The following is a 15,202-nucleotide window of genomic DNA, read 5'->3' as shown; positions in this document are numbered from 1 at the left end:
GGTAACAGATGAATGAAATGTACCAAAAAAAATCTCTTTTCTTTGTTGTAGCTGAAAGCACTGACACATGCTACCAAATTAGCAAATGATAATTTGGAAATAAGCCAGCTTGCCAGAAAATCTTTACAAGATTATTATTGGCAGATAAGGTATGTTTGGGGCCATTCATGTATTCATCAAGCATTTATTAAGTAAATTCTTTAGACAGAGTACTATACTTGCTATGGAAAATGTAAAATAAGAAAAAGATAAGATCCTTAATATTTAGGCATTTACAGAAATGGTTCAAACCTTTCCTTAAGACCCATTTTTTTTGTGTAAAAATATTTCACAGAAGTATTACATGAAAGTAGTTATAGTTTTAATATCCATAGATTTTTTTAAAAAGCATATTGATTAAAAACTATGAGTTTACTAATACCTTTCAATTGGCTTGTATTATTAATTATCTCAAGTGTTTGTATATATTCGAGAATTAGTCTACATATACATATGTACAAGATATACTATTAATTCAGTCTAAAGACAATACTCAAAGAGCAAATAGATTTAAGGACCCCTGGGGAAAAAAAGCATAGTCTACAAGTTGAGAACTATTGGCTCATGGACTAGTCGAGAAGAGAAGTTAGGAAAGTATGAAATAACTGGAAAAATGATTTCGAGATAAAAGATAAGGAATCTGCAATAGCTGAAAAGCTCACTGTGAGGTACTTATTGAGTAGAAATTTCCTCTAAACACACAGATATAACAATTGTCTATATATGAGAGTGATTTGATCATTAAAGAATTTCCCTGACTCCTTGCCCATTGCCTGACACCGTTCTACAACTCTTAACCACTAGAGGCAACAGTTGATTTAAATAATTGGTGTCCTAGAATAATATAATTAAATATAAACAATATTGCTTGAGAAGGTTGACATATACTTTGCACAAGGACTGGCACATAGTGAGTGTTCAATAAATATTAGTGGAATGAATGAATAGAAGCCATCAGTATTTACAAAACAAACTATTTGTAAGGCTAATTAAAATTGAAAGCAAAGAGCAGACATGGGCATAATGAACACAGAACAAGTAAACTTAAATAAAGGAAAAAGAAAAGTAGGCTTTAGATGGGGTCCAATGGTGATGGATAGGGGTCTACTACTATGTGTGTATGGGAGGGTCTCTGAAGGGATCATTGCATTTATTAAAGTAGAATAAAAGCAATGTAATAGACTTCCATTCAGAAAATATTTTCAGTGTTGAAATGCTGCAAAGAGAAGTTTGTGGACATTTGAAAAACAATGTTTTTATTAGAAAAGATGTGCTCAAGAAATACTATTAACTAAGAATGGCACATATGTATTCAGCCTTTAATAACCCTATATTAGATGCCTAGTACCCACAATCACCTGGGATGCAGGAAAGAAATCTATGTTATTTGTGACCCCTCTCCTTACCCCTCCTGTCATCCCTCACATCCAATCAATAACCATTACTACTGATTCCACTTTGTTTCAGGTACTTATAACCTGACTACTCAAATAGTCTCCTAAATGATCTCTCTTTAAACCATGCTCTATATTGGAACCAAAGTGATTTTTTTCTAAATAAATAAAACCCCATTAGTGGATTTCTGTTACCTTTAAAATAGAATTTAATGGCTTTAGTATAATCTGTAAGGCCCTGCATCATTTTGACTCCTGCTGACCTCTCCAGCCTCATATTAGGGTTCTCTGTCTTGGAACTTTATAGTCCAGTGCTATAAATGTATAAATGGGCTGTGCTCTATAATATGAATATATATGTGTGTATATGTGTGTGTATGTGTGTGTATCTGTGTGTGTGTATATATATATATATATAAAAATATATATATATATATATATACACACATATATATATATTTTTTTTAGTGCCTCTTGTTTCTAGAAGGTTCTTTTATGATTTTCTAACAGTCAACATATACATTTTATTCAATTTAATGTTACTTTCTCAGGTAGGCTCTTACTTTGCTCATTAGAGTAGATTAAATTCTCTTTTTATACTCACATAGCTTTTATATATTTACCCTTCCATAATAGTCACCACATTTTTAATTATTTATTCTGTCTTTTTTTCTTCTGGGATATTAGTTACCAGATCCTAAAATATTTCCTGCCACATAATAGATAGCTATTGTGTGTTAATTGATTTGAATTCAGTATCACATGCTCTGTGAAGTCTTTCCCTATTGTTGCCTACCGTTTTCTTATTCACGCCCACTCTAGTTTCTGTAGATTTCTGCCATAACACCTATAACATTCTATTGTATTCGTTAATTTACATGTCTATCAGCTTTAACCCAGAGAGCATGTCTTTTGCCTTTGCATCTGCCATTGACCGGCACAATGCCTCGCATGTAGTAAGCACTCAATAAATATTTTCTGAATGAATTAATGAATGACAATAGGCTTCTATTTCTAGCAGTGTGGTAGACTAGATTCCCCGAATGGCCCTTCTAATGAAAACAGCTCAAAGTGTATGATAAAATACAAATGTTATCTTTAAACACATTGCTGAAATGGCAGAAAGGTAAGGAATCTGCAGAAGCCCAAAACAAGGTGAAAGGAGAAATCCTAAAAATTAGAAGAGAGGTAAAGCTAGCTTTTTAAAACACTAGGTAACCTCGAGCTATCATTTAAATGGCTTCATGGAGTGCCGAAGGCAGAAGATAAAGCCAATTTCATCTTAATTGGAAAGTCTAATAGGAGATCACTGTAGAAATAGGTGTTAAAAGATATGTTAAAACAATATATTACGTTAGTATCTAAATAATGTGCTCACTGCCTCATCAGAAAAAGTACCTCTAAATTTGAAGCAATGGTTCTAATTGTTAATCCGAATAGTATAATAAATATATTGCTGAATGTCAAGAAAATCTGGAAATACATGGATTTGAGCAGAGCAATTTTGCATAGTGAAAAATCTTTATGTCATAAAGGAATGAATCACAGAATTTCAGTCTCTATATCAAGGTGTGGGTAAAATGAAAAAACTATATATCATGAGGTGGGGGTCCAGAAGAATTAGTTAACACATTCTTCCAGGCCATTTTTAATGACTTAAATATTTCTAATCTGCCAATATATATTTTTGTCTACCATTGTTGCAGTAATACAAAACAGCTCTATGACTTAGAAAGGGAAAAGGACTTCTCCCTACTACACAGTATATTACGGACTTGGAAACAGATAAAATCCCTTCGACAAAAACAAGGGTTTACAAGTACCCCGATAAAGTTACAGTTTCAGAGGTGAGTGGCTGCTCTATATGTTCTTATAGCTCTCTTGCAGAACCACCATGAATAACTGGGAATTCACAGTAACTGGAAGAAAGTCACGAAGCTAGATGACCATATGATGTAGCCAACAAAGTACTTGTGTCTTGACTATATAAACAATTCTTATAACTTAAGACAACTCAATTAAAAATAGGCAAAATATTTGAATAGACACTTCACTAAAGAAGATATATAGATGGCAAATGAACACATGAAAATATGCTCAGCATTATTTTATGTCAATAGAGAAATGTAAAAACCGCAATGGGATACACTACACACCTGTAAGAATGGCTAAATCCAAAACAAAAGAAAAAAAATACACTGACAAAATTGCAAAATTGTACAGTGACTTTGTAAACAGTTTGGCACTTTCTTATAAAAGTTAAACATAGACCCAGCAATCATACTCCTAAGTGAAACATAAATCATAAAAACATGTCTAGTGGAGGAGATAGTTACAATTAAAAACTATTTGTTACTCACTGAAGCTGTTTGTGAACCCACTGTGAAATAACTGGTTCCCTCCTCACAACCCATTGTTCCCGGGTCTTTTGTTTTGCAAAACTATAAAAGATTAGTGTAATTTTAGGCAAGACAGATGTTTCCTTTGTAGATTTTTTTTTCCTGCCACAGTGGTTTTTAATGAAAGTGCTTCTGACAGTTTCTAAACCTAACCCAGCATGGAACTTTTGTTTATCTTAGACTCTTAAATTCATGTAAACTTGCTGACTTGCCTCTGATCCTTTAAACCAATCTGATACACCCATGCTTTATGAATCCCTGAACAGAAAAGGAGAGCCACAGATGCCATAAGCTTCTTCACGGGAGAACCTCTGGACCAATATTGCCTGCTTACTACCTACTTTATTTCCACTACTCTAAACTCCAATTTCACCTGAGGTCCTTTGAATTTGTTCTTCCTGACCTTTAACATTCAGCTTTCCTGGTGGACTTTGGTTTGGGTTTGCCTCTCCAGCTTGCTTCTGGTAGGAGACTTCTGAACTGAATCCCACAGTGTCAATGACCAGGTTGGCCCCAGCCGGGCTAGCCCCAGCTACCCTAAATTGGGGCATTTAGTTCAAGCAATTAAAATGTCATTGTGATCTACTAGGAAAGGTGTGTGTTTGAAAATGTTCCTGAGAACTCTTATTTTCTGGCCAAGTTTACCACTAGTGACCTCACAACAAACATGGTCCTTGGAAGCCTAATTGAATAAGCTTGTAGCCAGGCCTACAGGAAAGGCAGTACTTATGACAAGAAGGCCTGGGACCTAGACCTGATCTCAGGTTATCTTTTCTTCATATATTTGGTTTTGAGTATACTGAATTGGATAAGCCTTTGAGGTATCCCTAAATAAAATAATTGAATTAGCAGCTGGGTGAATGGTTTGAGAAACTACTTTGAATGGCTTGGTAAAGGAGAAGAAACCAGAGGAGGGACAGAGAAGCACCAGTTAGAATGTTTTGTCCCAGAGGCAAAGTAAAGGGAGTATTTTAGGTGGGAAGGAATGGTTAACAATGCTTAATGCTTCAGAAATATCAGTTAAGTCCAAGACTAAATATGTTCGTTGGATTTCCCCACATGGAGGTTATTGATCTCAGCTAGAGCAAGTTTTATGAGGTGATGGTGGCAGAATAATATAGCAAGAAGTTGAAGATATGGCCCTTTCTTTTCGTTCAGGCAATAAACTCTTCTTGTAAAAAATTAGCAGCACAGCATTAAACTCAAAGAAACTGGCTAGGCAAGTAGCTACAGACCTTGGTGTTTTTTTGGCTACTGAACCCAAACCACAGCACTGGTAAATAGCACAGAGTACCCAGATTCCTGTATGTTGTCTTCATCTGTGTTCTCTGTTAGGCACCTACCTGGAAGTAGATAACTGTTAGATTTTTAAAAAGATAAAATATAAGCTATACAAGCAGGAAAATCTATAACATTTAGTATAACATTAGGACCTTCAGCATTTCCCAGAGCTGCTGAATACCAAGGAGGAAGCTGTGGACCCAAGATCATTGCTTCAGTAATCCCCCCCAAAAGGGATTCTAGGTTGTAAAGTACCTATTCTCTTAGTATACACTGAAATAACCTGGGGGAGTTTTAAAAATCACTATTCCGATTTAGTTGATACCAGGTCTGGTCTGGATGTCAATTTGTGATTTTAACATGTGACAAAGTTTGAGAGCCATTGTGTTAAAGAACAATAAGTTAATCGATGTTCATATTGATTACCCTGAATCAAAGAAAAACATTTTTTATTGAATGTTTGTCATACTTCAAGCACCAGACTAAGTATTTTACATGAATTAGTGCATATAATCCTCATAACAACACAATTTTCAGATGAGAAAAGTAAGGCATATAATACTTAAGTAACTTGCCCAAATTCAGTGCCAGTAATGGGTCTGAGTTTTCAACACAGGTAGTCTGGCCTCAAGTCCATACAGATAATATTCACACTAAAGTCAATATATTTTATTTCAGAAGGCGAAAAGCATATATTTAAAAACACTATAAGAAAAGCTATAATTCACATACCTTATAGTTCACCCATTTAATGCGTACAGTTGTTTTATATAGAGAGTTGTGCAACCATCACCAGAATTACAACTTTCCAATACTTCCATTATTTTTGCTGTAAGTAATTCTATTTATTATTAATTAGGATAAAAATGAATAAATGCGATGAACAAAAACGAGAAGAACTGTCAGAAACGTCTGAGACTGAAAAGAAAACTGAAGGAAAAGTATATAAGACTGGGGAAAAACAGGAGGTATTTATGTTGTAATATAATATTCAACTCAACTAGTTGTAGTATTAAATTGTTAGGTGGAATAGGAAATCTTGGTATTCGTAACAACTACCTAACAGAATGGCAGATATATAAGAAATAAATGTTTAGTTTTAAGAATAATTGTCCTAAGCAATGAACTTACATGGTAAATTATATATTTATTTTTTTGGTTTCTAGAGCCTCTCATATTTAGCTTCAGAACTTGAAGAAACAGATATTGAAAAAATAAAACCAATTACTTTGATGCCACAACTTTCTTTCAACGCAGAATTAACAAACTTATCCAAGTGTTCTCTGTAAGCATTTTACAGAATTATTTCTCTTATATATAGTCTATTACTTGTATTGTTTTTAGTAATAATGTTAGATTTCTTGAGCGAGTACCGTATGCCAAACACTTTGCTAAGTTTTTTAAATGCATTTGCACATTTAATTGCTACCATAACTTTATAGTATTTTCCTCATCTTAAAGATGGGAAAGTTTATACTTATGGAAGATTAAGTTACCCAGGATCACATCTCTAATTCATCAAATGGATGTTAGAGCCATAAAATGGATGTTAGAAGTACATAAACTGGTTTGGTTTGACGATTGTTTTTTGTTTGGCTATGCTAGTAATTTTAGTTCACATATAAAGGTGGGATATAAAGCCACTATAAAAAATAAAGTTATATGGTCTCTCTTGTTTGTTAATGGACCCCCTTGCTTTCATAAAACACTGTATCCTATATTGGGAGCCCGCTTTGGGCAATTTTCTACTTTGACACAAACTTCTTTCCTTCCCACCGTGACTTCTTCCTCGGACTATAGTATTTTTCTTTCTACTCCTAGTATCATACAGATCCCCATTTCTCTCACTTTTAGGCATATGGATCTCATCTCCCTTAAAGAGGGTATGTCAACTTAAAGCGCTGAACTAGGTCTAACTTTTCAACGTCTCTGTCCTGTGGGACTCTCTATACCACTTCACCTTTGAATATTGTGAACGTGCATCATTTAGCACAGTGTTGGAAGATAGTGGGTGCCCAATAAATATTCATTTACATTAAACGAATGAATGGATAGTTACATTTAAAAATGAACATGAAGACTAGCAGACACAAAGGCACAATTATCTCTACCCTCTTTCTGACCAGAGAAGTGCAGCAGTGAGGCGATGCTTTATTTGTCCTACACCTACTTCCAAAAGGGGCCTGAGATAATTTATTATGTAAGACACTCATACAAAAGAGCCACCTAAATGAGAATAAGAGAGCAGGAGCCATAAAATGGATGTTAGAAGTAAAGAGGAGAAAGAGAAGGGTGAAGATATTTGTGCTGGAAAGCCTAGATTAAAACCTAGTGGAAGTCAAGGCAAAATATACTTTATATCTTTTGAAGCTATTGGTGTCATCATCCATTTAAACTGTCCAGTTTAATAAGAATTGACTCTCTAGAAAAGAATAATATACTGATGTTGAAGATAGAGATGAAAGGAATACAGGGATTAAAGAATAAAAAGATTTTACAGGTGAAGGAAAAAAATTTCCTGAAGATAACTATAATCCTAAATTAACAGATTTTTATCATCAGTTCATGAACTCATTGTTAAAACTAATTTCAGAGGGTAATGTGAAGGGCAAATATTACTAAGACATTTTTCTAAAGGTAATTGGGAAGATGGTTAGAAGAAGCCAACAGAGAGGTAGGAAAAATAAGTAATCTTTTGTCTCTGAACCCTCTGAGAAGGTGGCTTATATGAGAGCAAGGGATCATAAGCCTACAGGATGATTAGGGTGGAGAACAGAAAAGGATTTTATGTTTCAACCACAGCTTATCTTCCACCTGGCTTCTCCCTGCTGAAAAAGTAGATCAAGTCTTAAACATCATTAGGTCAGTTCCCTTGCAGCTAAAATGATATTCGGTAAGTGTTGGTTGAATAAACGAATGGATGGATGGAAGACTCTTTTTAGGCATTTCATATCACTCAAGGGATCAATTGATTTTCCCAACAAGTGTTTTTATAGAAGCCTCAGGGAATAACCTCTCTGCCTTGCCTTTCTAATCTTTGGGTTTCGTGAAAAAATGCCTTGGAGAAAGAGTGTATACAACCTAAAGCCTAAAGGGATTTACAAAGACCTTTAATAGGATGCAGCAAGTCTATCGACTTACCTCCTGAGGTTATTGAAAACATGATGTGTGTGTGTGTGTGTGTGTGTGTGTGTGTGTGTGTGTGTGTGTCTTTTAAAAGTTAGAAAATATTTTTGAATTCTTGATCTAAGATCCCCACCCGCATTTCTAAGTCCCTCAGTTTTCTCCTTTCATAAGACATCTTATGATGGGTAAGTGCTGTAATCTCTGTAAGCTATAATTTAGTAAAATAATAGCCAAATGATTTACAGAATCTTGTTTTTAGTTCTTTTTTTTGTTTTTGAGTAAATACCTTTCTTTGAAAGCATTTGGGTAGGAAGGGCTTTCACCCACATATTGGCAAGTGTTATTGAGCTTAAAGATACCATTTGTCCTCTAAAGTGATCATATTTTAACTTGTTAAGGTACATTTTAACATGAACATTTTATATCATTTTGCTTTTCAAGGGTCCTTTAAAGGTTTATTTAATTTTTAGGCATGAACAAAAGAGGAGAGCCAAAATTCAGAAGCGCAAATATTTTATTAAAATATTATACAACGATAAACAGGTTTCTTGCACTTCAGTATCTCCACTACAGTTTGATTTTAAAGTCATGTTTCAGCAAATTTTCAATATTCGGTTAATATATTGGCCTGAAACAATTTGCTTGGAGGTATGCCATTATTCATTTACTTTTGTGTCTTATTTTTTATGCCATACATAATTTTAAATTTCTTGTTAGCTATTGTTATATATGATAAATTACTTCTTTTATATTAAGAAATAACTGATCTATATAGGTAGACAAGATATTTATAAATAATATATTTTTGATTATTTATAATTCATCAATAGTCTTTTATGCTATAAATACAAAATTATTTGATTTATGGTTTTTCTAAATACTTCTCTCCTGCCAGAATTCCTGCCAACTCTGGCTGTGCAGTATTACTATTCATTTTCTGGTGAGGTGGAAGAGGGTTGTTTAAGCTATAATCAGTAGTTTAGCTCTTATAAGTATTGAACGATTTCTCCAAATTGCCCTAGCCCTAGCTCGGTGATTTTGATCTCTTACTGTATTTGTTCTTCATCTTTTTTTGGATTTGGGATCCTTTTAAGAATCTGATGGAAAAACATACAACAGACCCCTGGTCCCTGTCCAAAGATCCCACTATATGAACCCCTGCACTAAAGGAAGAAGAAAATAGGACAATGGATAAAAATTAGAGACCATAAAGGAGTCTAGACAAGAAGTCTCAATGGCTAATATAGGGGTTAAACTTGCATCTAGTCCTGAGAGAAAAGTTATGAGGGAATAAAGATTTGTATATATGAAGGTAGGGTGAAATTTGAAGAATGGGGACAGGATTATAATTATAAATCTAAATCAAAAGTTATTTTTACAGTGCCTAAAATAATACAGGGGCTGGATTTATTTTGTTCATCTCTGTCATCAAGTGCCTATCATTTTAAAATAAACTTCTGTTGAAATTCTTATTTAAAAAAAATATGCTGACTATGCTTTCCTATTGTTGTACTTAAAATAAATTGTGATGTAATAATCTAACCACTTGAAGTTTAAAATATGCCACCCCCACATAGATAAATATGCCTTTTGAATCCTTCATCATCCTATCATTTAGCATATAATCCTAACAAACTAAGAGACAGGAAAAGAAACTAATCTAGCTAGGGATAAATTACACCATTAGCAGCTGCAGAAATTGCAAAATAAATTTATATGTCCTAGCCTAACATTGTAATCTATATTTCTAATTTACTTCTTATCATTCCTTTTTACTCATTCTTCATTTCAACCAAACCGAATGATCGTTTTTTCCTATACATCCTTGCAATTGCCTACTTCTGAACTTTTGAGCATTCCAGTTCCTCCATTATAATGCCCATTTTTATTCTTGACGCTCCATCTCCACCATTCAGTGGTGTTGATAGCTGCTGCCATCAGGGGACAAGGTTGTGTCTTGGGAAACTTCATCGGGTGGAACTCTCTACTTTTTCATTTGCTACTATCCAAGATCTGACCTCCAGCCCTGCAGTCTCAAACACTGGATTTGACAGTCCCCTGAGAATGCAGCTACATACCTTAAGCAAATTAACAAGGCTGAGATGTGAAATCAGAATGCCAGTTCAACATTTGAATATATTTATCAGTTCATTGTCTCTCTTAGTTAGCTAATATACTGACTTACAATAAGAAATTTCTTTCACAAACCTGAATGCTTTAAGTCCATTAGCTGTAACCCCTAAAAACCTTTCAGCATTAGGGATGCCTTTGTCAAAGGGACCACTCTGTTGGCTTAAATTCACTTTTACAGGCACAGTATTTAGATGACCATAAAAAATATTTGCCTCTTTAACTTTCCTTTTTTTCCCCCTCTGCCTTCTTGATTAATCAATCATTTTTTTTTTTTGATTGGCATATTTTTCTTATCCTTCAAGGGACATTCCACTCTCCTCTCTTAATACCTTTCTTCTTAGAGTATATATAACTTTCCACAAACACTGACAACACAGGTCAAGATAAGATTTCTCTACAGGAAAAAAATAGGTTTGAGCTATGGCAGCAATGGAATTGTGGTGAAAGCCTAGCATACAGAATCAAAAGACATGGATTTAGTATCCAGCGGACATCTATGGAACTGCTCAGTTCCTCACTTACTCCATCTTCTGGGACTTCTCCTCCCTCTCCTATCCCCTAAGCTTATTTGACCTGTCCTTAGATTTCATAAGCCAATTAATCATTATTTTTCCTAAGCTAGTCAGCCTGGGTTTCTATCACTTACAATAAAAACTATTATAGTTTCATATAGAGACTCCATTTCCTCATAAAGTGAGAAGAATAATACCTGTTTCCTATAATTTTTTTTTATCAGCTTTAAATGAGAAAGAACTTTAAAATTGCTACACAAAATTATTTGGGTATTGTGTTATATATACCTATATTCTCAGAACTGTAGTTATAATCCTTTTATTCAGTTTATCTTCTTTGAAACCAGTAAAAAGAATTCTACTTTTAGGGACATTAATTATCTACTCTTCTCATAATCATGTGGATGAAATGCTATAGAGCTATACCTATTTTATATTCTAGTATTTAAAAAAAAGAATACAAACGTGTTCTTGAGGGTCCTTATTTTGGTTTTTTAATTTTGTACTTTTACTGAGCTAGCAACTGTTTCTTTTATATTTAGGTTTATGAAATAAATAAAAGGACAAGCTTGCTGGCAAAACTTTATATACCTTTACCTAACAACACAGAATTGAAAAACAAAACTGTCTTGGAATATGTAGAGTTTAGCTCTGATAAGCTGGTCATACCTGAGTATGGAGAAGTAGGAAGCAGTAAGTTTACTAAAAATGCTTCTTTCCCCCTATTTTCTTCATGAGTTCTAAATCCTAAATGACTCTGGATCATTTATATGAATAAAGAATTTATATTTACAGTATAAGGTTAAAAATTTAGTTCTTTCAGATGTTAAACTAAATTTTTAAAAACTTTGTCTTAAATCAGATCTTTAGGAAATCTAAAATTTGGAATTAGTACTTGTGCTTTTTCTAGGTTATCTGAAATAAGAGCACTCTACTCTCTGGAACGTGAGCTTCACTCCTGAGTGGATAGACTGCTCTGCCTCTGCCTGTCCTTTAGTGAAGCCTAAGGATGCTCCAGGATATATTGATTCATCTTTGAACTGAATGGGGAAGAGAGGAAGAAAAGGAAGGAGAGAGAGAGAAAGGAAGAGAGAAGAGAGAGGAAAGAAAAAGGGTTCTTTCTGTTCACTTTTTTTTCAGTTGATTTTACTCTTCATGCAGTTAAATTTGTTAGCACATCTGTGAGAATGATGACATTCCTCTCCGTCTACCCCAGAATCCTTCTCTTTCACCTTCCTAGGGGCTTTTTGCAACTGCTTGTCCATCTGATAAAAAGGGAGGAAGTATGAACAAGTAAGCAAGGAGGAGAGAGAAGAAAATAAATAGGCAAAAGAGTCTAGAAAAGAAAGAGAGCGAGGGAAGGTGTAGTCTTCTTAGAGTCCATGTGAAGCAGAAAAATAAGGTTGTGGAGACCCAGTAGAAAAGACTCTGAATGAAAAATTTAGGGAGCACTAAAAACTTGGCAAAAGTTTCAAGGAGTGTTGGTAAGCTTTCTGGAGACAGAAAGAAAGTGGGGGGAGGAGATGACTCAGGAATGTAGGGAAATGGGACAAAGAATTTGTTTGCCTCTTTTTCTACTGCCAGTAGTCCTTTCTTGCTGGAAGCCACTCCCAGAAAGAATGGTTAAAAAACTTCTAGTCATAAGAAGAGAAAAATAGAGTTCTTCATCTCTGTGTAATCAAATCAGTATTTTCCTCTCTTTTGCAGTCTATCTGAAGCAGTCTGCCTTGAGGTGTCTTAGATGGGAGATGAGGGAGAGTTCTAAGATTAGAGCCTGGGGTCCTCACAGAACTTCCCTTTTGTGGTCTCGGGGTTCCACAAGTAAAAGTCAGGGGGAAAATATCTACAGTGTGTTCAAACTGTGCAGTTTTATAAAAACAATTTGTTTTTAATGTCTTTTATCAACAGATGTGCCTTTTCTTCTTGAGGGAAATGGAACTGAAGAACTTTGTCTTTTGACATCAGGAAAACTAAGCTATTCTCTGTCGTGGGCCTTAGATGAAAATGGTATTCCCCTGACACCTATGTCACAGTCATTAAGATCTGCTTACTGCAGGTAATGAACTTTTATGCTTGAAAACTAATGCCAGCCTTCAGCAAAGCATCACACAGAACCTGTGTCTATAAAAAGGAAAACTCTAGCAACAGTTTAGTTTATTCGGATGTTGTTTATTTTGTGTTATATGTAAAAAATATATATTTATCTTATAAATATATAAAATAGAAATTTTATTTATAATTACTAAGGCAGTAAGTGTTTATATGTCACGAACTGTATATCTTCTCTGCTTATAGCCACATGGAAGAGGAGAGAAGCAGTTCCATAGCTCTTAACTTGTATGCAAAGGCCAAGAATCCCAAGAATTTTATTTCTGGGGCCTTTATATCTCCTAGTCGTTCTTGATATAGAAATAATCATTATGTATTGTCAATTTGTTGGAAGAAAATCCTAGACATTTTATGATATGTCCCAGGAATTCCTAGAGGAATTGGGATTAATTTCTAGATCACACTCATAAATAGGATTACTAGAAACAAGTACAATAAAATTCTATAAAAATAATGATAATGCTGGCTTATATATTATGTTCTGTTTGAGTAAAAAGCCTTCTTTGTTTTATAAAACAAAGAAAAATGCAAGTATCTGATTAAACCCTGAAAACACTATTTGGCTGTCTTTTCTGCCTAAGCCCTCATATGTGTGATTTACTGGTTGGCATACCTCGCTTCCACTTTTTATTCACACATTTCTTCCCTAACCTAACCCAGTTATTCCTGAAGGCTTCCGTATTCTGACCATATCCATTGGCTTATCCTAATCATTTTACTTCTTTAAGTCTCTTCTCTCATGGCTTCTGTGATGCTGCACTTAGTTCCAGTTACTTGGGAACTCAGTTTTACAAAAGATTGAAAGCAGTTCTATGAAGGATTAGAACAAATGACAGATTTCAACAGGGAGTGAATTGCTAGAGAGGTTTTCAAAGTCCAGAGCCCTCTAAAGAAGTTACCTCAAAGTAAAAGTTTATAACCGGGACTTCTGAGATCAGAGAGGGACGCTACAGAACTGTCTTCCATAGTTTTGGGCGTTGAAGGGCTGGTGCTGCACTGTGGTTCTAGGAACCTGAGATGGGTGCATCAAAAGGTAAGTCTGACTTGTGAGAGTCAGCGCATGGAGCCAAAGGTGATCTGAAAGTATTCTTTTTTTTTACTGATTCACTCATTCATTCATTCATTCATTCATTCATCAAATATTGACAGCTAGGGATAAAGCAGTGAACCAAAAGAAGATCTTAGAATGTTTTAATACCACATTAAACAAACCTCTCCAGTCTCAACTATTATTGTCTATAGTTTTCATTTAACATATTTTTTAAACATAAGACAATTTTTCTTATACTCACAAGTCGATTGCATTTTCTGATGTGGTTAATTGACACTTATGTTTTCCCGTTTCTTGTCTCCCATTCTGGATTTACTTTTCTTGCTGAAAGCCTACTCTTTCAGTGACTTTTTTCCATCAGTTTCTGTAGCTAGGAAATTTGTTTAGTCTTTGTATGTCTGAAAATATCTTTATTTTGCCTTCATTCTTGAATAATAGTTTAGGTTGATATATAGTTTGAGGCTAATTCATTTTCCCTTAACACTTGGAAGCTCTAATTGCATTATCTTCTGGATTTATTGTTGCTATTTAAAAGTCTACTGTCAGTCCAAATGTTGATGTTTTGTAGCCATTTTGTCTTTACTCCCTGGTAACTTTAAAATTTTTTGCTTAATTCCTAGAGATAGAAAGTCAGCGGCTGGGAGGTGGGAGGACTGGGGAGTTACTGTTGAATGGTACAGAATTTCTGTTTAGAATGATGAAAAAATTCTGGAAGTAGGTAGTGATGGTAGTTATACAACACTGTGAGCACACTTATTGCCACTCAATTGTGTTACTTGATTGGTGTTTGGTTGTGGTGGAGGGAGTGCAGAAGACAGAGGGATTTTGCCACAGCCCACAGATAAACACCTATAGGGGCAGCTGGAGGAGTCAGTATAGCACGGGCAGGAGATGTTCTGAAGTTTTTGTTATTTTCTCTGAGGCAGAAATCTTGGGACTATGTTGAAATCTAATTACAGTTTTTTTTAATGCTTACAATGGGATAAGTTTCACTCCCTAATCTATTCATTAATATTTATCCTTTGCCTCAGGCTTTGTTTTCTAAGGTACCTGGGCTAAGACTGTTCCTAGGAGAAGGAAAATTTGTTTTATGATGGTGTCAAAAGTGTCAAGCCCTAGAGATCTCTTAGGACAAAAATATCAAAACAGTTCAAATAT

At 34.6% G+C, this 15,202-nt stretch overlaps 1 protein-coding gene across 1 annotated transcript in view; it reads left to right on the top strand.

Annotated features, from left to right (window-relative positions):
* Positions 1–15,202, top strand: part of CC2D2B (coiled-coil and C2 domain containing 2B) — a 79,351-nt gene that overhangs the window by 19,730 nt on the left and 44,419 nt on the right. Inside the window, exons 11-17 of the mRNA XM_039871654.1 lie at positions 52–149; positions 3,140–3,280; positions 5,973–6,081; positions 6,280–6,398; positions 8,710–8,887; positions 11,427–11,577; positions 12,793–12,940. Coding sequence (XP_039727588.1) covers positions 52–149; positions 3,140–3,280; positions 5,973–6,081; positions 6,280–6,398; positions 8,710–8,887; positions 11,427–11,577; positions 12,793–12,940 — 944 coding nt within the window. The remainder of the gene's footprint in view (positions 1–51; positions 150–3,139; positions 3,281–5,972; positions 6,082–6,279; positions 6,399–8,709; positions 8,888–11,426; positions 11,578–12,792; positions 12,941–15,202) is intronic.

This window comes from Pteropus medius, unplaced genomic scaffold (assembly GCF_902729225.1).
Source record: "Pteropus medius unplaced genomic scaffold, Ma_sr-lr_union100, whole genome shotgun sequence".
Lineage (NCBI taxonomy): Eukaryota > Metazoa > Chordata > Mammalia > Chiroptera > Pteropodidae > Pteropus > Pteropus medius.
Note: the sequence above shows the minus strand (reverse complement) of the source record. Positions and strands in the feature narration are given on the sequence as shown.